Source organism: Marmota flaviventris, chromosome 8, assembly GCF_047511675.1.
Source record: "Marmota flaviventris isolate mMarFla1 chromosome 8, mMarFla1.hap1, whole genome shotgun sequence".
In the NCBI taxonomy this organism is placed as follows: Eukaryota; Metazoa; Chordata; class Mammalia; order Rodentia; family Sciuridae; genus Marmota; species Marmota flaviventris.
In genome coordinates, this window is record NC_092505.1 from 49,524,629 (window position 1) to 49,549,485 (window position 24,857).

General features: G+C 32.9%; 1 protein-coding gene across 4 annotated transcripts in view; it reads left to right on the forward strand.

The window, feature by feature from the left end:
- Positions 1-1,223: 1,223 nt before the first annotated feature.
- Opa1 (OPA1 mitochondrial dynamin like GTPase) overlaps positions 1,224-24,857 on the forward strand; it is an 83,827-nt gene continuing 60,193 nt past the window's right edge. The window contains exons 1-8 of one of the 4 annotated variants that reach the window (XM_027935975.3): positions 1,224-1,449; positions 8,816-9,134; positions 9,780-9,876; positions 10,979-11,086; positions 11,555-11,608; positions 12,271-12,332; positions 19,486-19,596; positions 24,195-24,248. In XM_027935975.3, coding sequence (XP_027791776.3) covers positions 1,418-1,449; positions 8,816-9,134; positions 9,780-9,876; positions 10,979-11,086; positions 11,555-11,608; positions 12,271-12,332; positions 19,486-19,596; positions 24,195-24,248 — 837 coding nt within the window. In that variant the 5' untranslated portion in view covers positions 1,224-1,417. The remainder of the gene's footprint in view (positions 1,450-8,815; positions 9,135-9,779; positions 9,877-10,978; positions 11,087-11,554; positions 11,609-12,270; positions 12,333-19,485; positions 19,597-24,194; positions 24,249-24,857) is intronic. The other 3 variants (XM_071615196.1, XM_027935972.3, XM_027935973.3) reach the window with 3 other exon arrangements.

Genomic DNA, 24,857 nt, shown 5'->3' on the forward strand with positions numbered 1-24,857 from the left:
GGTTAACTCTAAAAACTTTTGTCTTGCATGTCAAGATAAATGCTTTGAGAATTTTAGCTGGTGGATTGCTTAATTCCAAGCTGAAATTGAGAATTCAGTGTAAAATAGTAAAACTAGTTCATGACTCCTAGGTCTTAAGGGTTTATGCTTGATAAGATTATGAGTGGATGAATCTGGATTTATGACTCTGACAATTAAAGGGAAAGAAATTTTCTTTATATGTTTTGTGTACATGAACGGGTGAGGGGAATTTGCCCTTGAAATGAAGACAGGGCAGAAAACCCTTTAATTTGAAGCCTGGTTAATTTCACGAATTGGTTTCATAATCCTTCACAGGACACTTTCTCATAAAATATAAACTTTCAAAGAGCAACGGACTTAAATTACCTAGGAAGAGAAAGTAGATAAAGGAAGGGAATCAGAATGTCCAAGATCCTGGACTTTCCAACATTGAGAAATTTGTTAGAGAATTTAGACAGCAAAAGGAGACTAGTAATTAGTTGCTCTTGGAGGAAAAAGAGAATATGGTGTCCTGAAAGCCCAAACAGAAATGCAGGTTAACCATAGAGTGCTCAGCTGATGTTGCTCCAAGGTAACTAAGCACTAACAACATGGAACTGTTGGAAACCTTGACAAGGGCCATTTCAACAAATTAGTGGGATTAGAATTCAGGTGAAAGCCAGCTAGATAATAAATGAACAAAGTCATTTTTGATGCCTTTTTAAAACACACACTCTTATTTCAAACCTAGAGCTGGCCTAATGACCTGAGTCCCCTTCAAATCTCAGAGATTCTAATTCACTTAACTTATTCATGATTCCTCCTCATGCTTCCCAAGATTGTTTCAAGGATATGAAAGTGCTTTTAAACAAAGAAGGGCTACAAAAGTAGGGCGAAGGGGCAATTGCTAATTTTTATTATTCTATTCAATTACTCTATCGTATTCATTTTGTAGTCTCTGGGCTCCTTTATTTTTCCTTAATACCCAACACTTACTAATTGGTTGCCACAGTGAGCATTTACCAACACGGATTTCATGCCCTTTACTACGCCCCACTCTCGTTCCCTCTCCAAGCCTTTCAACCCAGAAAGTACGAGGGCAGGGCGGGGATGTGGGGAGACGCCGAGTACACGGCTCCCGCCTACAGGCTGTGGGCGCATGCGTCAGGCCCCGCGGACTGTTCGTGCTGCTTCCCTAGGATGGGCGGAGTGGTGGTTTCAGTGACGGACTGAATACGGGTGCCGGGCAGGCTCTTGCGGAAGTCCATGCGCCATTGGGAGGGCCTCAGCGGCTTCTCAGTGCCCTTGTTACCGAGGCCTCTTCCTGGGTCATTCTTAGATCAAGAGCCGCACTGGGGCTGACACGGGGGCTCCCGCGAGGCCGTCTCGGCGCTTGGGTGACCTCTACGCCGGAGAGATGTGGCGAATGCGTCGGGTCGCCGTGGCCTGGTAAGTGCGGGCTCCAACCTGGCCCCGGTATTTCAGGGCCAGGATTGTCCCATCACTACGTCCAGAATGTGCAGAGAACGCCTTGTTCAAGCCGAGGGCGGTTGGAGAATTCCCGGATATTTTTGAGGACCCGAGTTACAGGAGCTCTGACTAGGCTTATCTGCGGAGCTGGCTGGCTTCGGTTTCGACCGTCGTACCTGACCAGCTTGAAGACTCAGGACGCCTGTCTTGGCCCTTCTCTGTTGTCCTTTTGTCGCTGTCCTTTACACCTTTGTGACCTCGCTGTTATCTCTGCCTTCACTTGTTTCTTTTTCAAATTCTCTCCATGTCTGTTCTGGCTTTGTCCATGTATGGCCTTCTGTGCGCTTTCCCTAATTACCTTTGCTTCCATCTCCATGCCATGTGTACATTTACACCTGTAGTTCTTAGGCTTTTCTGCAGGGCGAAAGGGCCTCTGCCTGTTTGCCTAACCCTCTGTTGGGAGTCAGATCTAGAACAGTGACGCACATGGTGTCAGAGATGGTATTTAGAGATGCCATCTTCGAAGAAGCATTTTCACAGTGTTTAAGGAAGAGACTTGAGACTTGCATTTTAAAGCAAAAGAAGCGAATGTTGCGCTACCTTTCAAATTATACAGTCATTGTTGTTCTGGCCTGTTTAACTCCTACATAAGAAATCATAGAAATCTTTTCATTTTTGTGGATTACTATATGCATACTAAGCATATTAATTGATTTTATCTTTTTTATATAATTTGTTCTAATAACCTTAGATAACTTTCATACTTATTGTTGAAGGCATTTAATAGGAAGGAATATGCATCAAGCAAGATTGAAAAAAAATATTAGTTTTCCATCTCTAAAAGTTTTCCTCTTAACTCCACCTCTAAACACCGGCCTTGAATTTTTCTCAGAACTTTTTTAATGGTGTAGATAATTTACAGTGTTTATAAGGAATACAATCCATTCGTTTTTTGAAAGTTAACTGAAGTGCAAATGCAGAACTTACAGTGTTAGTCAATTAGAATAATTGCATAGTTATTTTTAATCCTATAGAATTTTAATTTTTGAGTAAGTTCAGTCCTTGGCACCAAAGTAAGTTATTTGCACACTTCGTATTTCTACTTCTCATTATTTAATGGGGAAACATCTATTTAAATAAAAAAGAAGAGACTGCAAAAAACAGCATACTCTGGAGCAATTAAGATGTGTAGGAAAAATTTTCAAAATTGAATTTAAAGACAAACTAATTTATAACTGGTACTATTTGCTTTATTCAACTGCGTGTTGTTGGACTAAGTTGTTTCTAAAGTTATTATGGATGCCATAGAGTCTTGGCTTAAAAATGTCCTGTGATGACAGCACATTTTAGCTACCAGAAGAAATGGAGCTGTGGAAAGTCAGAAAACTTAAACTGTGGAATTTGTCTTTTGCTAATAGTTCCTTTGCATATTATGAAGGAGTACAGTTAAATTCCTACTTTTTAACAGGTGGGAACCTAAACATTTTTGACATACATATATAAACACATGTTCATGGACTTGTGAGAAGACCAATGACCAGCATTTATTTGGGTGCAATATTTATGAAAAATTAATGAAAACTATATATTTGCAATTGTTGTTTTAAAAGAGAAGATAGATAGGCAAGAAAGTAGATGACTTCTTGGAGTAGGGAGTCTATTTTGCATCACTTTTGATTTTTAGTTTTGTTTGCATATAGCAGTCTCTTTTTCCCTTCATGGAAGTTTTTAGGATCTCCACTTTATACTCTCAAATTTCTCAGGGCTTTTGTTCAGATATAGGTTTCCTTTTTCACCACCAACTGGCTTGGCACTCAATGGGCCTTTTTGTGAAATAGACCATTATCTTCCTTTGGTTTTGGGAAATTTTTTTCCTTATTTTCTTTCTTTTTTTCCTGTTCTTTTCTTTCTAGGCACTTTTAAAATGACTATTAGTCCTCTTAAGTTGATCCTGTGTGTCCATTATTTCCAAATTATGGTCTGTATCCTTTATCTGTTAAAAAAAAAAATGCATGTACTCTAATATGTGGATGTACACTACACATTCATCTTTATGTATGTGTGTGTCTCTACATTTTATATATATCTTTACATTATAAGTTGATCTTAACTTGAAGGATAGTATACAAAAAAAGACTGCAGCCAGAAGCTTTCATACTTTCTTCCAGAACCTAGTGGATGCTTTCACCCCATCCTCTCACCCTCTTTGCATATTTCTTCTTTATATCACTTAACTTTTCTCTAGTGTTTTCCTGATTTTTTGCTTTATTCAACATTCTAGGGGATTTCCTTAATTTATTTTCCATTATTGGTTTTGATTTTTTAAAATATATTGGCCATTGCAACTTTAATCTCCACGAACTACCTTTTTAGTATTTAAGCTCTTTTTGACTCTTAAAAGCATGTTTAATTCAGTAAGCTTTCTGATGTTCTTTGCTATTTTTAAAAAATAGTTTTTGAATAACAACATTCTCTTATTTATGTCTGTAATATTTTCACAGATCTTCCTGAAAATCCTAATAAGGATTTCATATCTGTTCTTTTTCCAGGACTAATAATGACATCTTAGTCCTCATCTTAAGAGTTGCTGGTTTTCTAGAGTCTGTTACCTAAATTATATTTAAACCTGATGGGCAATAGTTGGTATAGATGCCAGTGCAGGATACCCCTGAATGAGAGAGCTTTGAACAAACTATGTTTTAGATATCTGATATATCAACTTGCAGGCTTCATTTTAGGGAGTAAAGGGGTGACCTGAAATTGTTACATATACTAATACTATTAGAGGCTCACTCTGGGAAGTTCCCACATACATGCATGCATGGACTTAGCTCGTCCCTTCTTCTCTGACAGATTCTCAGCCTTGGGGCAACTAGTGTAGCTAACATTTGGCTGGATTGGAATGGACTAGAGGGTGACCCATACATCCTTCTCCACAGTTAGTGCTTCAGTAAATCTCAGTTGCTTCTCTTTTTTTCCCACTGTATCTCAAGAGAATCTTGTTGTAAAAAGCAATCCCCTCCTGTATGAACATTTATCTTTTGAATTGGAAGCTCTAGAAGTAATTCTTGAGGATGTCTTTTTAAGTATTAGGATTTGCATAAAGTCTGTTATCTCTTCCAGAGAACTAATTGATGAACATTTCATTTGTAATTACTGAACTGAAATACTTGAATACTCTATCCCTGTCCCTATCTCTCACCCATAGTTATTATTGCCATCATTGTCGAAATAGAAATTTTAGAAATTTGTGAGAAAATAATGAAAAGCAAAAACATCCTAGGTATGAACTCAGTACTGGAGTTCATCTTGTTGGGTATATATTTGGATTAACTCCTTTATAAGAAATGCAAATGACTTTTCAAAGGTTAAGGAGTTATACAGTAGTGAAGTTTAGTGCAAATTATGTTGAAGTGATGTTATTGAGCGCTTACTCTGCTAGCATTTGGTAGGTTCTTTGGCCTGTTTTTTTGTAATTTAATTATTCCAATAACCTGTGTTCATGCAGCAGGTTATTGAGTGTCTATCTTTGTGAGGCAGTGAGGACCATAGAAATATAGTGGTAAACAGCCAAGAGGCTGTTTCTGGTAGATTTTAGTTTACTGGTAGAGACCAATATTAATCCAATAACTACATTATTATGTAGTTATTTATAAATGCTATGAAGGAAAAGTACAGAAAGAGCTGTAGCAGGGGGACTCACATTATAATGAAGGCTCAGGGGAAGGGAGGGAATGCTGGAGGTGAAACTGTGATCAGTAAGTAGCAAGAGTCAAGTAGATAGCGGGTCTCATGGTCTTAAGATGGGAAGGAGAATGGCACATTGAAGAATTAGATGAAAATTAGTCTGGGTGGAGCTTTGAGGCAAGTGAATGAGACAGAGACCATACTATGGAGGGCATTATAGACCAGCAGTTTGGATTTTATTCTAAATGCAGGGGATCTATTTAAAAGATGGATGCAGGTGTATGATAATGACCAGATTTGAGTTCCGGAGAGTGCTTTGGTAATGGTAAGGATAAAAATATGTATCAAAAAGGGATCCTCAACTCTGACTAATTAAGTAGATGGCTGCTTATACCATTTTCAGAGATAGGAAATACTGTAGAAGTGTCAGGATTTAGGAGGATGGGAGAGATGTCAATGTCCAAGATTTTGGACATATTGAATTTAAGGTACCTTTTTGATCCCTAAGTGGTGACGTTGAGTAGGCAATTCGATACAAGCAACCGGAACTTACCTATTTGTATTAGACAAAAACTTGAGAAACATGAGTATGTGATGGTAATTGAGGAAGTGGATGTAGATAGGATTGCCTAGGGAAAGTTAAAAGAGAAGTAGGTTGGATCTAAGACTTAAACAAACTCCTAGCATTTAAAAGGTAGTTGAGGAAGAGACTGAAAAGGAATGGCCAGTTAGATAGGGGTAAAATTAGAGACTGCCAAGTAACAGGAAGTTCCAACAATGAGGAAGTGTTAAGATTGTCTCACATTGCTGAAAAAACTAGGAGAAAATGCCCTTTGGAAGTCTTGGTGTCCTAAGTAAAAGTTGTTTCATTGAATGGTAGAAGTGAAAACCAGGTTGGTTTAGCTTTTAATAAAGTAGTTTGGTTTAGGAGGTTTTGATTTCCTCATTAAGATGAGAGAAACTGAAAGGATAGGGCAAGAATACCTTTTAGGGATTTACCTTCAATGGGAAGAGGAGCATTTGATGTAATCTAACATGGGAAGAAAGAAGAGGATGGTGTAGATGCAGTGGGTACAACTGAAATGAGGCCACCTCTTCACTTCCCTCCTGATACACTTTTAACTAACACTGTTATCATACTTTCTTTAATTACTGTCTAGACTAATTCTTCTCAGAAATTTAACTCTTGTACCACTTAACTATGCCTTTGATTTGAAGGATTTGTTTTGTCTTTAATTTTTATAGTTAATGATTGTTGGGGTAGAAGCAATATGAAGCTAAGATGAGGTTTTGCTTTATAGATATGCAGAGTCTAATGTCAGAAGAATTTAATCTCTTGATTGATAAAAGAAGACAGGGACTTATATTTACAAGACAGTAGAAATTATGGTTTATTTTGAGACAGAGCTTTTTTATTTTTTAAAATACAAAATGATTGCCAACTTTTATAAAGAAAGTTTTTGTGATCAGAAGTAACAATTACATGTATAATTACAAATAAGCAGTGTGCCTGATCTGGCAATATGTATTTTCTCCTACTATTAAACTCTATTTTTCCTCAGTTTTTCTGAGTTTGAGATTTCTTATAGAATCTCGAATCAGAGCAAGACTCTGTCATCCTGACAGTTTCAGAGGTGGCAGCAAATACTTCAAAATGTCACTGCCTTGGTTACACATGAGTGATTCTTAAAAGAGTGCTTTAGCATACACCATAGGCTATGAAAATTAGGCTCAACTTATTCCTGGTTGGATATGTTAGCATTACAGTAAAGTAGAGGTCATTTTCTGGTCACTGTTGCATTCTCTTAAAGTTATTTGTGATATAGGTTAGCCATGGCCTGTGAGTCACTAATAAACACATCTCAATTTCCCAGATTATATATTTTTTTAATTTGAATTTTTTGTTATTTATTCTAATTTGTTACACATGATGGCAGAATGCAATTCATTTCATATTACACATATAGAGAACAATTTTTCAAGTCACTGATTGTACACAAAGTATTTTCACACCATTCGTGTCTTTATACATGTACTTAGGGTAATGATATCTAACTCATTCCACCATCATTCCTACCCCCTTGCCTCCTCCCTTCCCCTTCCACCCCTTTGCCCTATCTAAAGTTCCTCCATTCCTCCTATGCTTCCCCTCTATCGCCATTATGCATTCAGGTGGATGCCTGACTTGCAAGGCTGAACCTGATTCATTTGACAACACAAGGTAACTCCCGCAAACCACCCTGATCTGAAGGATTAGGTCTCAGTCCCTGGGTACAAAGAGGAACCAGTGGAGGCACTCATTCTCTCTCACAAGGACAATACTATATATAACCTTCACCCATAGAGGAAAATAAGACTCATTTCCATATTATATAATGGTGAAACACATATTTTTAATGATTCTGAGCTAAAGTGTACCAATACCTAAATGTAATGACATTTTCTTCCTGAAAATTCATACCACACCCTAAAAAATTTACATGTTCTCCCCCACCCCCCATCCCCCCCAAAAAAATGTTATCGCAGCCTCCTATCTGGGGCATCTATGCATCTACTGCTTTTCACATTCTTGCTTACCAGTGTCTGTTGTGGAAAGAATTTGGGCTTTATTGTCGGGCTGAACCTACTTTCAATCCTTTTCCACCATTTACTACTCATTCTACCTTAAGGAAGACATAGTTTTAAAAAGCAAATTTGTGAAAGAAGGTACTTGGCTTACTGGGTTTTTCTAAGAGTTACCCAGCAGTAAGTATTATTTGTAAAAATGACTGGCATGGTGGCGCAGGCCTGTTATCCCAGTGGCTGGGGAAGCTGAGACAGGAGGATGGTGAGTTCAAAACCAGACTCAGCAACGTAGCAAGGCACTATTCAACTCAGTGAGACCCTGTCTCTAAGTAAAATACTAAAAAGGGCTGGAGATGTGGCTCAGTGGTCAAGGGCCCTTGAGTTCAATCCCTGATATCCAAAACGGGGGGCGGGGGGAATGACTGGCATCTGGCATGATGTCTGGCACTTAGGAAGGAGAGATTCCACTTTCCTTCTATTATCCTTTACAACATTGTATTTATGTTCCATAATTTCTTTTTCTTGAGAAGTTTCAAGTTCCATGTAGTTAAATGAATTAATATTTTAAAGCTACTTAAAATTGGGCTCGGATCATTTGTAAGCAACTATGAATGTGTGTTAAGCTCAGGCATGTGGTTCTTGTTGGTAGCCTTTCATTCTCTTCTGGATGGAGAGTAGGGTAGAGCTCATATAGTTAACATGTACATGTAGGTTCTGTTCTCTTTTGGAGATTGGGGTGGCTTTTTTGCTACTTTCGTTTTTCTGGGGGCCAGGTTCCTAGGTGGGACTGAATAATTTTTTAAAATACCCATCCCTGGGCTATTTTAGAATTGGGAGACGTAGATAAAAGAATAACTTTTTTAAACTGCCACAGTTTTTGTGCTTAAAAGCAAAACTTTGCATGCATTTTTGTCTTCAACAAAATAAATATCAACATAAATAACATAAATAAATATCAACATAAATAAATAAATATCAACAGTTGTATGACTCGTTGTGGTTGGTCACATGTGCATGTGTCTCTTCTTTATAATATTGCTTTGTTATATTATTTCCTTTGTGCCATTACCACCCCTGTACTTTTTTGTTTCAGTGAAGTCTGCCAATCCTTGGTGAAACATAACTCTGGAATAAAAGGAAGCTTACCACTCCAAAAACTGCATCTGGTTTCACGAAGTATTTATTGTTCACATTATCCTATCTTAAAGTTTCAAAGACCCCAATTAAGGACATCATTTCAACAGTTCTCTTCTCTAACAAACCTTCCTTTACGTAAATTGAAACTTTCTCCAATTAAATATGGCTACCAGCCCTGCAGGAATTTTTGGCCAGCACGGTTAGCTGCAAGGCTCTTAAAACTTCGATATCTTATACTGGGATCTGCTGTTGGAGGTGGCTATACAGCTAAAAAGGTAAGTTTAACTTTCCTACTGGTTTTCCAATTATTCCAGTATGATTAGTTTGAATTTTTGTAGTTTTAAGTCATTTTTTTTAGTGTGGTTAAGTGTAATTGATGTAAACATTTATTGTGTGTCTTTACCATGTAACAGGTTGTTTTAATGATGCTAAAAGGAATGTACCTTCTGAATCTTAGTTATAATTATAGGAGATAAAAAAGCCTAGAGGAAAGTCCCTGAGCTGAGAGTAAGAAATATAGGTTTGATATTGAGCCTAGATGGGAAAGTTAGGTAGCTTGCTCACAGGGCCACTTCTTGGCAGCTCTGGGTTCAGAGAGAAGGTGTCCAGTCTCCTGATATATCTTCCTGCTGCTCTCCATGGTGTTGTTTAATGCCAATATGAAGTCAGCTTAAAATAGTTACATATTTTGAATTTTTTATTTTCTATATTTGGTAGAGGAGTATTTACATGTTTTGTATGCTTGCCTACTGATTTGTTTTTAGAAGAGCTAAAGCCATGTAAATTTGTTTCTCAAAGCTTAGTACATTATACAATACATTGGTCTTTATAGATTTATGTGTTTTAATTGAAATAACTGTTCTTTACATTTTTTATATGGTATTTAGAATATCTGATTAACATGCTTTCTTATCTTTTAGACTTTTGATCAGTGGAAAGATATGATACCAGACCTTAGTGATTATAAATGGATTGTGCCTGACATTGTATGGGAAATTGATGAGTATATTGATATTGGTTCGTATCATTAACATTGAAATATTTTTTATGGTTATTTCTTTAGGAAAGAGAAATAGTTTATTGAGATAGTTTCTTAAGTTTTGAGTCTTAATATGTAGTAGTTTTCTTTTAACAATAAAAATAATAGAATATCAAAGAAAAAAGTTGTATGAAAAAGTATTTAGGGCTGGGGATGTGGCTCAAGCGGTAGCGCGCTCGCCTAGCATGCGTGCGGCCCGGGTTCGATCCTCAGCACCACATACAAACAAAGATGTTGTGTCCGCTGAAAACTAAAAATAAATATTCTCTTTAAAAAAAAAAAAAAGTATTTAGTAGTCCATCACTTTAACACAGCTGCCACCATCCTTATAGAAAACATTTTCTTTTAACTGTACTTATTTGTATGTGGTTAGAATTTTAGTTTCTTTTTAAAAATTATACAGTCATAAGGACATGCACTTTTTGTTTTTTCTACTTAACACATTTTGTCAGCATTTCCATTCTGCCACACAACTTTTCTGCTTTTAGCCATGTTCCTTAAAAGTCTGTCAGTATTCAGAATGATTTCTCCTCCTAATCAGATACTGCCTCTCCCCTTTTTAATAAGTAGATGAGAAAAAAAATATATTTATCAGCTATTATCAGTAACTCATGGTGATTTAAAAAATATTTTTATTGAATTCTTTTCCTCAGTTCCTTTTTAAGACATTGTCTTAATTGTAAATGGAGTTGGAATTTTAATCTCTGTAAGCACTCGTTCACAGCACTTCTTAAAAATAAAACTGTTATATGTTGACTAGGCATTTTTGGAAAAGCACACTTTCAAATTGTTTTTCTAATATTCATGGGGGGTACTTTTCAACATAATACATTTGCTACTCCCACTACATTGGCCAGAGAACCTATATTCCGAAGCAACCTGCCTGGGCTTGAACCCAGGTTCCCCTACTTCCTTGTTGTATGCCCCATTATCTCATCTGTAAATGGAGTTGACAATAGTAGCAATTTTGTAGAGTTCCTTTGAGAATTAAGAAAATTAATACTTTTATAGCCCTTAGATTAATAGCTGTCATATTCTTGAGACAGTTGATGACTATTTATGTGTTTTGGTTTTCTTCAGAGAAAATTAGAAAAGCCCTTCCTAATTCAGAAGACCTTGCAAAGTTAGCACCAGACATTGACAAGATTGTTGAAAGCCTCAGCTTATTGAAGGACTTTTTCACCACAGGTAACAAAGGACCCGTTTGATCTAATTTAGAGATTTAAGAACTGCAGAGAAAAATGTATACATGTATTTGCTTATTTCCATCTTTTAAATTAAAATATTTAGTAAGTTTTCTGAAAATGGTAAACTTCTAAATTTTGTTATACAGTGGTTTGAATATTTTTCTAGCTCAATAAACTGAAAATTTATGCTTGACTTTTAGTAAGTGAGGGAAAAACATAGCACCACTTCTTGACAAGTAGATGAGACTTCCTATGTATTTGCTTTTCATAATTGGTTAAAGCCAATATGGTGATTTTAAAACAAAATTTAATTTCACGGACCATAACAAGTAGAATTTATAAGGCCAATCCTGGCATATTTGCCCAATTACTACCCTATTGTGATATAAATCTGAGATCTCAGACACCTTTGTTTGCCATTCCTATTAAATTTTATATTTTTATTTCCCCTTCTGCTAATTTTTCACAGGTCACAAATTGGTTAGTGAAGTCATAGAAGCTTCTGACCTACTTCTCTTGTTAGGTGTGTAAAAAGACATTTTTGCTGACCTTAACATGCCTTTTAAATGCTTCTAATAAACTAGTTGCAAATAAAGTTGCGGACCAAAATTATAATGCTGCTTATGCTGAATTTTAAAACCCCAGAAATATATTAAGCAAACTCATTATCCTTTAGGTGCAGAGAATAAAGTAATTATTTTGCAATAAAACTAAAATTCCTAAATATGTATGTATAAGATTAAACCTATTAAAATTTGCTTAGCCAAAATATTTTCTTGAAACATATAATTATTTTTGATAATTGAAATGAAAAGTAATTTTAGTTTGTCTCATCTGCCCTGTCGTGGTTGACATATTAAATTTGGTTTTGTATTATATACTTGGCTTGATGACAGTGGTATTTGTCTGAACTGTAAGTATTCTCATGTAAAATAATCTTTACCAAAGATTTCCTTATTTTTTTTATTATAATTTTTAGCCAAATAGTTTTTAAATAAGTTAAATATGTGCTGTGATTTTTAGAAGTTTTCTATATGAAAATAAAAGTGATTTGATGCTTTGACTCTGAGTTGCTCTAAAATCAATTTACTTTTTGATTAATGAGACATAGTTTGGAATTTAGCTTAGGCTATGAATTTAAAGGATTGCATATTTAAAGGATTTAAAGGATTGCATATTTTTAAGGTTCACCTGGAGAAACGGCATTTAGAGCAACAGATCGTGAAAGTGACAAGCATTATAGAAAGGTAAGTATAAAACAGAATTCTTCTTATAGGTAGTCTTGAAAGATTTTTAAAGTGTTTACCATTTGGAAGATTTGAAAGTGGCAGCATGAGAGGAGCAAATACAAAATTACCTAAATAGATGTACTTTTACTAATCTTAGTGCAAAAATGTTATGTGGTGGTTCTGGAAATATTAGACAAGCCCATTTTCTTCAAATATATTCTCTGAAATAATAATTCAAGGGTTGTCTCCAAGAAAAAGTTTTGTTGTTAAATACATGTGGTGAAAGCCAATCTAGATAAAACAAGATGATTTCCTTTCCTCAGGACTCCACAGACCTTAATATATTCATGAGCATTGTGGACCTCCAAGAGGAATCAAATTATACAGGATTTTCTGAATTTATTTATTAATCTTCTTTCTCATGAAAATCTTCAGGAGACTAATTTTTACATAGGGGAGGATATTGAATAGAGTAGGAAATTAGAGTCCACAAAACTATGTGTGGGGTTATTTGAAGTTTGTTGATTTCAGTACATTCCTTTAGCAAAATCCATATTAAAGCTATAGGAGAATTGCATATAATGTTATAAAATTGCTAAATTAGAATAACATGTGTAACTGTTTACAATTATATGTTTATTGGACATTTTCTTAGTCTTTATTTCTTTTATCCTTTTGGAATGGGATTGATTTTGGAAAATAATTGATTATGCAAAAAATTTTGGAAAAATAATATGTAGATAAATAGATTCATGGAAAAATATTCTAAACATTTTAAAATTAAATATGGAATATATATGTTTTATGCTGAGTTTTAATAATAGGAAATAATTTTATGTTTATTTGGGGTAAAGGAAGAAGAAATGATTCCTGTTTGTAGGTTTCCGTCTCCTTCCCTCTCTTTAAACTTTGAACATTTTATGTAATGGTCCAGATTTTAATTATATATCAAGATTTATTTCTTTCACTTTTTAACTTTATCTTTTGGATAAAGTATATTTCAGAATGTGTATGTATTTGCTTCTGATTTAATCTTTTTTGATACACTGCACTTACATAATTTTAACCAAATAGTACTCTTAACTATTGGTAAGGTGCAGCTTATTTTGAGCCAAGGCCTTGGTTCTTGAGGCAAGTAAACAATAAATGAATTAATCTACTTATCTATAAGTGGGGAGAAAGCACCTTTGTTAGAATGATGGTGTGGGTTTTTTTTTTTTGAGTGACAATATTTCTTTTTGCCTAAATCAGTTAGAGGAGGTGTGCATGTCTGCTTTCTTTCTGATATGACCTAGGATTACTTTGGTGATAGAAGAGCTTATCTTGGGATTATTCCTCTAAAACCGCCAAGTTGATAAATGAATAATCAATAATTAACTGGGAGCTCTGCAGTAGAAATAAAGCAAAAGAATGTGTTTTGGATAATATAGTTACAGATTTTACTTTATACAGTAGACATGCAAGTAAATTTATTGCTTTATTTTATAAATTATTTTGAAAATAAATGCTTGTTTGAAGATAAATGCCCTTGTAGACTGTTTCCTTTTAACTTTTTTATATTTTATGGTAATTATTTTGCCCAGTAAAATCTCATCAGTTATTTCTACTCAAACATTTTTTGTAAACACTGAATCTAGATTGTAATTAAGCTGCTTTTGTTACCAATTAAATTAAATTATAGTAAATATTAAAAATTTATATGTGGAAAAAACTATCTCCAATCTCAGCTGATGTCTCTAAAGATTGACTGTTGCCTATAATGTTTGAGAATAATGAACTACTCAGACATGATACAGATAAATTGATCTGATTTTAAGAGAATTCCCTACAATTGATGATTGATTACAATCAAGCAAGAAGAGACCTTTGCATAGCAGTAGCCTTTTTGAAATAACAGAGACTTGAAGTTTGAAAATCTGGATGATAATCAGAAATATTAGGGTGGCATCCAGAGATTAACTGATAACCTTTCAACTGGTTCAGTCTGATGTCTGAGAACCCAAGATTTAAAATAGTATTTTAAAGTAGGGTTTGAAGCAGTCACACTTCAGTTAAATGGTTGTCAGGTTTGAAACAGTTTCTGGCTGGACTTCTATGGAAAATGTTTTTACAACTAGAACTAAAATAAAGATTTGTCCTTTCTAATAGGAGACCACATTCAGAAAAGTCCTGGCAAGTAAATGAACAATTAGAACCATTCAAAGTCAACAGAAGTGAAAATGATGGGAGTGGAAGGAAATACAGATGTCAGATAGTTTGACTTGACTCAGACAGAAGGAACAACATGATGAACTGATTACCTCTGGTTTCTAATCTAGGCTCACTAGACTCAGGTGTTTGGGAAAGTTGTTAGAGAGGTCTTCAAAAATTCTACAGAAAGAATATATTCCCCCATAATGCCACACAGGCTAAGTAATCATCAAGATTCTTTGGTTTACCTGGATTTATATCCATTTAGTTTGCAGATATTAGTTATTTATGCTATGTTGATTGAAATTTCTGATATGTATCTTTGATTAATAAAACATTGAAAAATAGTAAAGCCACTTTGTTTAACCTAACTAAGCCATTTTATTGAGGTATGTTTGGCATACAGTAAAATCACTTTTTAATAAATACTTTTTGTTAAGTTTAATACTTGTATCTTCTAGAGGAAAATATTAGAAATCATCCTTATAAACTGAATAATATTCTTGAGACTCAGAGAACTTAAAAATTACCTCAAGACAATTTCAGAATTGGACTGATGGCCTTTTTTTTTTTTTTTAAATTAATGGAATCATTTAAATCTGCATATTAGTCATATATATAAGTAGTAAGACCATTAGTGTATCTTCTTTATTAGATTCTTTAACACTATCATGTTCTAGTGAAAATTAATTTGTTAAAAGAGACATTTTGTTTTCTGCTTTTGTTCTATCATGTTTCTATTTGGTCATAAACATCTCACAGAAGTAAGTAATATGGCCATTCTCAAGGTAACAAGCACATTTGTGATTCACAGAAAATATTTGAAGGACTTTTTAAAGGCCCAAATCACGAAAAGTAGTAATATTATTTTCAGTGTAGTTATTAAATGATAATACATTAATATTGTTACAACATGTTACTCTAATTTTTATTTTTATGGTTTGTTTTATCTTCCAACTGAAATATCTCCTTTCTTTTTTTTTAACCTGCCTAATTTCTGTTTGTGCTTATTGTCCCCTTCATGAATTCTTAAATAATCATTTTAATTTCTTCAGTTATCCTCTCCTCAATGTTTAGAATACTTGCCATATGAAATACTATTTACTTTGGCTTGAATTCTTACTGTTTAATGGACCATTTCTGTCACTAAATCTCTGTCCTCAGAGAACTCAGGATAGTGTTGACCTCTTAGCAAAATTAATTAATTGCTTTAACTTAGTAAAAGAGAGGCTGATATAAAGTAGATACATTTGTTTGATGTTAACAAAGGTGGGCCCAAAGATTTTTTTGCTCTGGTTACTGTGTGTTAGCTATAAAAGCACTTAATGTATTTATATTCTCAATTGTAGTAATGTTGCTTACATAGGGTTTGCATTTCTGGGATTCCTCATACAACAGATAATGTAGAATTTGTTGCAAAATTAAATTTTCACAACTATCACTATCAAGTAACCATGGAATTGGGAAATTCTTAAGTTTTCTGAGCAACTATCCTTGGTTAAATTCTCAGGCAGAATCCCAAACTGCTTGCATCCTGGAGCATAGTATATGAGAAACTGAGGGATCAAAGGAAGAAAAGCAACAATAAATGTTTTTATTTGATATGTACATATACATGTATATAATACTGTTTTTATGTAACTATTTCGAACAAAGGGAATTTAGTAGATGTGGTAATACTGATAATTTCTGGCAACAGCTCTCTTGCTTTTCTCTTAAAAGTTTATATAGAAATTGTCCAAAAAGTAAAGTAGAATATGATATTTCTTGATTGGAGCAATTTCATCTTAAATAGAAAGACCTGTTTCTTTGTGATAACCAATAAAGCATTTTTCATTTGGCATATCTTCAACAGAATTATGTATTACTTGGGGGGCAGAAATAGTTCTTTTAACTAACTAAATAGCAGAATTATTCAAACTTTGGAAAGTAGTTTAATGCTTAGGAATATTTTTAAGTAAAATAGGGAAAGAAGTTGTTACTTTAAGAAAGTTCTTTTGTCAGACTAAAGTTACCATAAAATTTCTAAATCAAGGCTCAGCAAACTTCCTTACAGAACCAGAGAGTAAGTGTTTCATTTGTGCTTGTGGGCTATCATGTCTTTATAGACTACACAGTTTAAGCACTGTAGTGTTTGCCAAATTAATTAGTAATTAAATAGTAATTTAAATATGCCTCCCTTTGTATTGTTTTATTATCACTTTTTTTTTTTTTTTAAGTGTAATTGATCCTCATGGGTCAAAAACACTTTGGACTACTACTGATTTTCCTGATCTTATGTCATGATTAAAAATAAAACAAAGCTGACAGCATTGTACATGAAAATGGAACTAATTACTATAGTATCAATTTGAGAACAGCCAGGAGATGTTTAGAGAATATATCATTTGTGATTCTTAACAGGAATTATTTATCATTATTTATAGCAATTACTGTATTTTTTATGTAGTATTTTAAGAATAATGATTTGTGTACTATTTCTTGAGATAAAAATGCCCAGGCTTGTTTTCAATATTTATTAATAAAAATATATTTTGTACATCTGAGGAGTGTATATTGAAAAGCAGGTGCATACATTCCTTGTCCTCTTACTTCCACATGGTCTTAGATTATAAAGTTTAAGCCCTTCATTGGGTACTGAGCGTGAGATTTGTTGCCTAAGACTGGGGAGAAGTAACTTCCTTAAACTATATAGCATAGTGTAAATAGCTTTTTATATGTCTAATTCGTGTTTTCTCCCTACTTTTTTCAGGAGGTAACAGTTAATTTCACCTATCTTCACATAACAGTGCTTCAATAACAGACTTGGAAGGAAAGTGAGGTGTTATTAGAAAGAGAGCATTTTCTTATAATCTAATAGATATTAGAGTATTTACCATTCATTTGTATTTATATATAAGCAATAACCTAGGGAAGGGTATTTAAGCTATAAATATAAAAGCTTTGGCATTTTATAAATTTTATTACTGGTGGTATATAAATAGATAGTAGGCACATTACTGTGTAAGTCAACATAGGAAGACTTCTTTTAAGGCAGAGAAATCTAAACACTTGGGTGATTTGAAAAGTGATGGACCAAAATAAATGAACAAATTAATAAATCTGTCAGATTACTTTTCTTCCTGCTTGATGAAAAGCAAAGATATAAAAAATGACAGAAATTATGGAAATGATGAAGATAGATAGTTGGCATTTTATTTTTTGATAGATTTGACAATGACTAATAAAACTGATTTATTCAAAAGATATGTGTTTAAAGATAACTTCAGACTTTATAAATCTATTTTATATTATTGAATCTGGAAACAAATGTTGAAATTTCACTTGTCATATGGAAAAAATATCAATTAGTTCCATCCTTTGATTTGTAGTAAACCGATCAGTTTTATGCATTATCTAATGTTGGCAATGATCATAGCCTACTGTATTAAAATTAAGGATCAAGCACAGATTCCCCAAATTGTATATTAACATTTATACAATTTAAAATGCTTTACTATAATACTAACTTTTGTGTTTATTTTCTGGAAAACTCTTTAAGTCTTTGGGTTCTATAAGATAAAATAAATTAAGCCTCTGGATAAATTAGATTTTAACAATGTTTACTAGCATTTTAGACTTTCTAATTCTACAAAACAAAGTATTTTTGGAAGTCATTTAAAAAGTTCTGAAACTATTTGAAACTCCTAATTTAGGTTATTTTGTAAGTAAGTAGGGGCTTTCCTAAGTCTGTGTTTTTATGACTTTATAAAAACAGAGCCCATTGATTTCCAGACACTATTCTTATACAGATTAGTTATTTCATTCATTGAAACTACCTTTTTAGGATTTCTGATTGAGAAAATATGAAACTTATGCCCTTATCAAATTCTAGTTATTCTTTCTTCCACATTTCTCAAGATTCATTATCTTATAGACCAGTAACTAAAAATACTGTACAATTACATGTTTTTATTATCATGCCTCATGTGAATACATTATAACAAAAATTGTACCCATTTAACATTTCCCAATTAAGTGGAATTAATTTTAGAAGTAGAAAAGGTAATTATTTTGTGTCTGGATCCAAACTGGCTTTTGTTTCATTTTTAATTTTCATAATAATTATATTATCTCTATGTCTTTATTATGTTCTTTTATAGTTCTTTTGCTTAGTAGTTGATATTTACTTGGTTATGTTCTCAGAGTCTATTTCTATTTAATGTCAAAACAGCTCATAAAAAGTGAAAATACAGTCAAGCTTGTTATTTAATATTATATAAAATCAAAATAGAGCATAACACAGTTTTTAACTTATAAAAAATTTTAATTTTAGCTGTGTGAAAAAGCACATAGAATATATGAGTTAATGTAAAACCTTGATTACCTTGATGCTAGAAAACTCAGATTAATGGGGTTTTGAGAGATTGTAGTCTTCAGTTGAAGAAATTGTATCGAAGAAAAATATTTACTTAAGAATAATAACTTAATAAGTAAATAAGCTATTATGGTCTTCCAATTAGTCCTATGAGAATTATGGATGAGTATTAGATTTAGGCCTGTAAGATGAGCAGTTTTGCTTTTTTCTCCAAGTTAGGGGCATACATTGGCTCACATTGGCAATTCAAAATTAAGGGTTATACCAGGAAATGCAATGAACTACAATGCTGCCTTCCTGGAATATTCCAGTTAGTCTAGGTTTTACTGTGTGTTGATATTATATATCCGGCTTACTTTATTCAACAGTTACGATTGCATTTTCCTTTTCACTTTTTAAGCTATGCTGTTTTATGTTTCTGAGACATCTAATTTTACTGAGGGTGAAAATGGAAATGCAGTACTGAGCCCAGCTAAATGAAGGCTCTAAAGGTGCATGAGTTTCCATTTTTGTTTTAAGCTATCCATTCCTCCCTATCTTACATCTATTCTTTGTTGTGCCCTTTGGTTTAACATTGTTCTCCTCCCCAATTTTCCTCTTCTCCTCATTGTAAACTCATGGCAGGGTCTGCTTGGTGAGCTCATTCTCTTACAACAGCAAATTCAAGAGCATGAAGAAGAAGCACGCAGAGCTGCTGGCCAGTATAGCACGAGCTATGCCCAACAGAAGCGCAAGGTGATGGATGATTTAAGGGGGCTACTGATATGTTCACGCTAATCAGCCATTTCTGCCAAGATCATGTCGCCTTAATCCATTCATGGACTCAAGTTACAAGAAATTATTTTTAACAAAGTTAAAAAAAAAAGATACATCATAAAGATATGTAACTTTCCTGGAGTGGATGTAGTATAGTATAGACAAAACTCAAAATATCAAGCTCAAGCATAGCAATTTAGTTTCCAAAGATTAGTTTATCTGTGAGTGTCCATGGATTTGTATTTAGAGTAAGCTTCTGAGTTACTGTTTATGTGGTCCAGTTATTGAGTCACCCCAAAATTGATGCAGTTAAGAGGTTGCTTTGGCTGTTAGGTAATACCAGAGTATAGATTCCTAAGTTTGTATTGTGACAAGATTTTTAGGTCCCAGTGAAATAATTAATGATTTTGCTGTTATAGTCTGAAATCTCAAAAAATCAGTTAATTATGTTACATCTATTAGATAAAATAGTTTTAAAGTTATACACAGACCTTATTTAGGAAAAAAGATTAATTCACACAGTTAACTTCCAGGAGAGTTCTGATGTCTACATCAACCAATACTGTAGATAATAATTAGGCTCCATAATTCTGCTGGCTAACCTTATCTGATTTGGTGGTGGTTAATACTTTACAGTACTCATCATAATTCTGTTATTTTTTTCAGTGTCACTTACTGGCTCTTCTCAATTCCATGGCTGTGGAATCAAAAATCTATATTAGCATTCAATAAAGGAATAACATAAGAAGGAAAAGAAAATAAGTTATTTTTGTATGTGGTTAAAGTAGATGTGTTAAAAGGAAGGACTTATTTTAAGTGGTACTTTAACTGTCTCTTTTCCGTATCCTGTGAGTGTACCATTTAAATAGTCTATCTAATTGGATGTTTAGGCTAACCTATTCATACCATAGATTTGTTGCAGAAAGAAGGGGGAGGAGTTAGTATGTTCTAGTATGATACTTAGAAATATAAATATAGCTTTATTTACAAGTTGTTCTGAATTGTTTTTTTTATAATGATGAAATATGTCCCTGTCATTTTAAGATTCTAAGATATAGTTAAAGACTATCATTGTGCTTTTGAATCTAACAATACAGGGATATTAGGAATAAACACTCATTCATTTTCTACATTGTAAAAGGTTAATATCCATTGTAGGCCTATTTTACTAGTTTTTATTTCTGACTTAGAAATATTATTCCTATTTCTAATGTTTATTGGATTATTCATTTAAGCATTTTGTACCTCTTTCCTTGTTTATAAAATAGAGACTGGTAGGTCTCTATTTTGTTTATTAAAATACACTTAGTTGGGCACCAGACAGGCCTTGTTTGTGCCCTCTTTTTGTTACCTTGTGTGAATTATAAGTGGGACTTTAAAAAATAATTTACACTCTTTTGTAACGAGTTCTCCTTACCGTTCTGAAACAATAGTTCCTTAGTTAATCTTTACCTCCTCCTTCCTAGAGTTGGTACAGAGGTGACTTTTCAGTTCTTCACTGGCATGATCAAAATTCTTATGAGATTTTTGTCATTTCAATCATTTGGGTTTTATTTGAGGTACTTTTTGTTGCTTTTTAATTATTGTTTTTCCCTTACCTTCTTGAAACTATAAAAAGGTCTTCATTTTTTAATATTTTGTTAGAAGCAACTAACAAGTTTTTTCAGTATCTTCTAAGTGAAAGAGCTCAAGAAGAGCTAGTAGATTAAAACTGCCTGTGGTAGTTTTGCCTCCTAAAAGTATGTATATATATAGAAATCTTTCAGTGACCCTCTTGTATATGTATTTCAGAATGCCACAATGGCTTAGTAGTAAGAAATACTTATTTAAAATCAGGCTTGGTTTTGTGAGGAGCTAGTAAAGGTTTTTCTCTTTCAGCTTTAGCTTGTTTCTGCGGAGGATTCCGCTCTTTCTCCATCAGTTTCACAGCCCTGGAATTGTAGAAAAGCTCTGGTTTCAAGACCATTGATATCATTTCTGTCAGGGTGAGTTTCAAATTAATTTCATAACAAAAACTAAAATGTTAAACAACAGGACATGAGCTTCTCATTGTAAGTGGCTGAATTTAATAGCAAAGCACAGCAAAATAAAATGTACCCAAGTTACTAGCTAAGACCTAGGATAAGTTTCTGGTTGAAAGTAGAAGAAAACATATAAACGTATATTCTCCTTAAACTTTACATTTGTTTTAGAAACCTAAAAGTTTTCTAGAAAAAAAATAGATCTGTTTTTTATTCCACCACCACTTGTCTTTTAATATAACATTAAGATTAATTTTGATGCTGCATTAAACTAAGCAGATAGGAACTATGTCAGTAAACTATGCATGAGTTATTTTTCACAATTTTGCCAGAAGAGCAAATAATAAATTTAAATATTCCCCAAAATCCAAATACATATAGATCTCAACAGTTTTTATTCTAAACACTAATATTAAAATCAAGATTGAGTTATGTGCTAATAAACATCATTTTACTTTATATTGAAACTTTTTATTTTACCAAACTAATAACTAAGTTAACCTTTTACAGTTCTTGGCTTATAAGAGACATTTAAACCTTTTTTGTATAATTATTATTATTTTCTTAATTATTGCCCCAGATGTTGAGTGTGTTGGATTTTCTATAATAATTTAGGATATATTATATGAAATCAGTAAATATTCATATTCAAAATTAAAATAGTTGAAACTAATGTTTATGTATGTTTTACATATTTAGCTCCCTTTGGGTAATATTTAATAAGCAAAATAAATCTCAAAGTGCCTTTTTAAATGATCTGGGTATTTGATCTGCATAACAAATTATTTATGACCATATTATTACAAAATGATGGCATACCATATGATTGAACATGGAATTATTTCTTGTTTCATTGGCCTTCTAAATTTTGTTTTTTGGGTTATGGGCTCCTCCTCAACTTGCTTATCTCCTTATGTTTTAGGAGACTATTAATAATTCTTGTCCATTCTACATACACATAGTCAAAATGAGAAAAAATATTATCAGCAAGTTTCTGCTTGCTATACGGAATTGCAAAAACAAAGTTTTTTTTATATTTTTTCTCATTACCAAGTCATTCTTGGAGATTTTCAGACATGGTCTTTTAAGAAAAAGAAAATATGTCTATTATTTCTAGCAAGTATTGCCATTTATCTAAGTAAAAGTTTGGAGAAAAATTTGAAAAATGCTTAGAAATAGGAATTAAAATCTGAAAATAGCCAGGCACAGTAGATTACAGCTTGCCTGTAATCCCAGCAGCTCAGGAGACTGACACAGGAGGATCATGAATTCAAAGTCAGCCTCAGCAATTTAATGAGGCCCTAAGCAACTCAGTGAGAGTCTGTCTCTAAATGAAATATTTTTTAAAAAGCTGGGGATGTGGCTTTGTAGTAAAGTGCCCCTGGGTTCGATCCCTGGTACAAAAAAAAAAAAAAAAAAAAAACTGAAAATAACTTTATAGCATGGACAAGACTTATTAATGTCTACCTCAGTAATCATTTAAAATTTTTTCGCATGTATCTGCTGCCATTGATGTTCTGATTGCTTAAATTGCACAGTGAATATGTGCAAAGATTTAAATGAAAAAGAATATGAATTTAACTTGATTTTTTTCTCCTGTGATATAAATTCACATCTACAAATTTTAACTTTTCAGAAATTAGAAAGTAATTTTTAAAGACTAAGGATGACAACTTCTGTACCTTATCAAGAAGTCAAAGTACAGTTTGTGAATTTCATAAGTGACATCGTTTTTATTACAATTGATCATTGTATTTTGCATTTAGATTTGTATTGTGACTACTTTAAAACCTGTTATAAAGTTCTCTGGAGTTTTTAAAAATATTTTATGTTAACATTATCAATAACAATTTGAAGTAGTTTACACAATACCTGTGGATTTTATTCTTTTTTCGTTTTGTGTTCAAATCGATGTTAGTTGCTGTATTTGGTTTCATTGCTGCAAATGCATTCCCTAAAGTATAAGGGTTAGCAGATCTTGCACTGGAATTGAATTTAAAAACAAGCATTTGGTTCAACTTAAAGCTCTGAAAATGCAACTTACCTTTTTGCATTTATTATGAACTTATTTAAAGTATAGAAATGAATAACTTTTCCTTAAAATATATAATGTGACCAATGAGCTTTTACAGTAGCTGTACTTAATTCCATGTATCTGATGTCCCAAAATTTATTTCTAGAGAGAGATAAATGCTTATTCTCTAAATATGTAAGTCCCTGTGCTTTAGTACAGAACAACCTCTTAAGAATAAACATGTTGGTTGGTCTGCTATTTTTCTAACAAGTTATTCATAAGAAATGACTGGAATGACAACAGGAAATTTATTCTATTATAAGGTTTTTACTTCTTAATATATAAAATTTTGATGACCTATTTTTAATGTTGGATGCTGGTATTTTCTTTAAAAAAAAATCACTTGATTTAAAGTTTGTTTTAATTATACATATAAAGTTATCGGTTTTCATTCTTGATACTTTTTTAAAAATTTAACTTACTGTACATTCTATATAAACCTAACTCTAGTCAACTAAAATTAGTTTCCTTTAAATATTTAGGTGTCAGACAAAGAGAAAATTGACCAACTTCAAGAAGAACTTCTGCATACTCAGGTAATTCTGATGAGTAAGAAAACCCAGGATCTTTTTAAAAAATAATCCTATGTAAGTTTGATGATATGTAAGTTTGGAAGTTTACTTTTTTCAACAAAGCAATATTTGGAATTGTTATTGATAAACTCTTGTTATCACTAAGAGAGAAAAGCTAATTGAGAACTAAGAAGGAGCTATGTAAGTATTGAATTAACACATTTATGTGTCTCATTTTGAGTGTACTGTGAAAAAAGGAAGGAAAGTGGTTGTTTCTGTATGAACTGACTCTTGCATTTTTATATTGATAAAATAATTTCTTTAATTGGCAACAGTTAAAGAAATTTGAATTGAGTCTACTACCACATATGTCTAGTGAGCTCTCAGAAATCTTTTTCTTTGCTTCTCTGAAGCCTGAAACCAATCAGATGGTACTTTTCTAAAGGTATTTCTGGTTCCACTTTGAAAAGCTATTCTTTTAATAGTTTGTAAAATCATCATTTTAAAGATCTGTTCTGTGAGTAGGTAACTTGTGCAGTGTTATTAGTAGATGACTTTCTAGTGCAAAATTGCCTTATCACTTCATCATCTATATTCTATATAAATAACATTAATGTACAATCATTAAGAGTT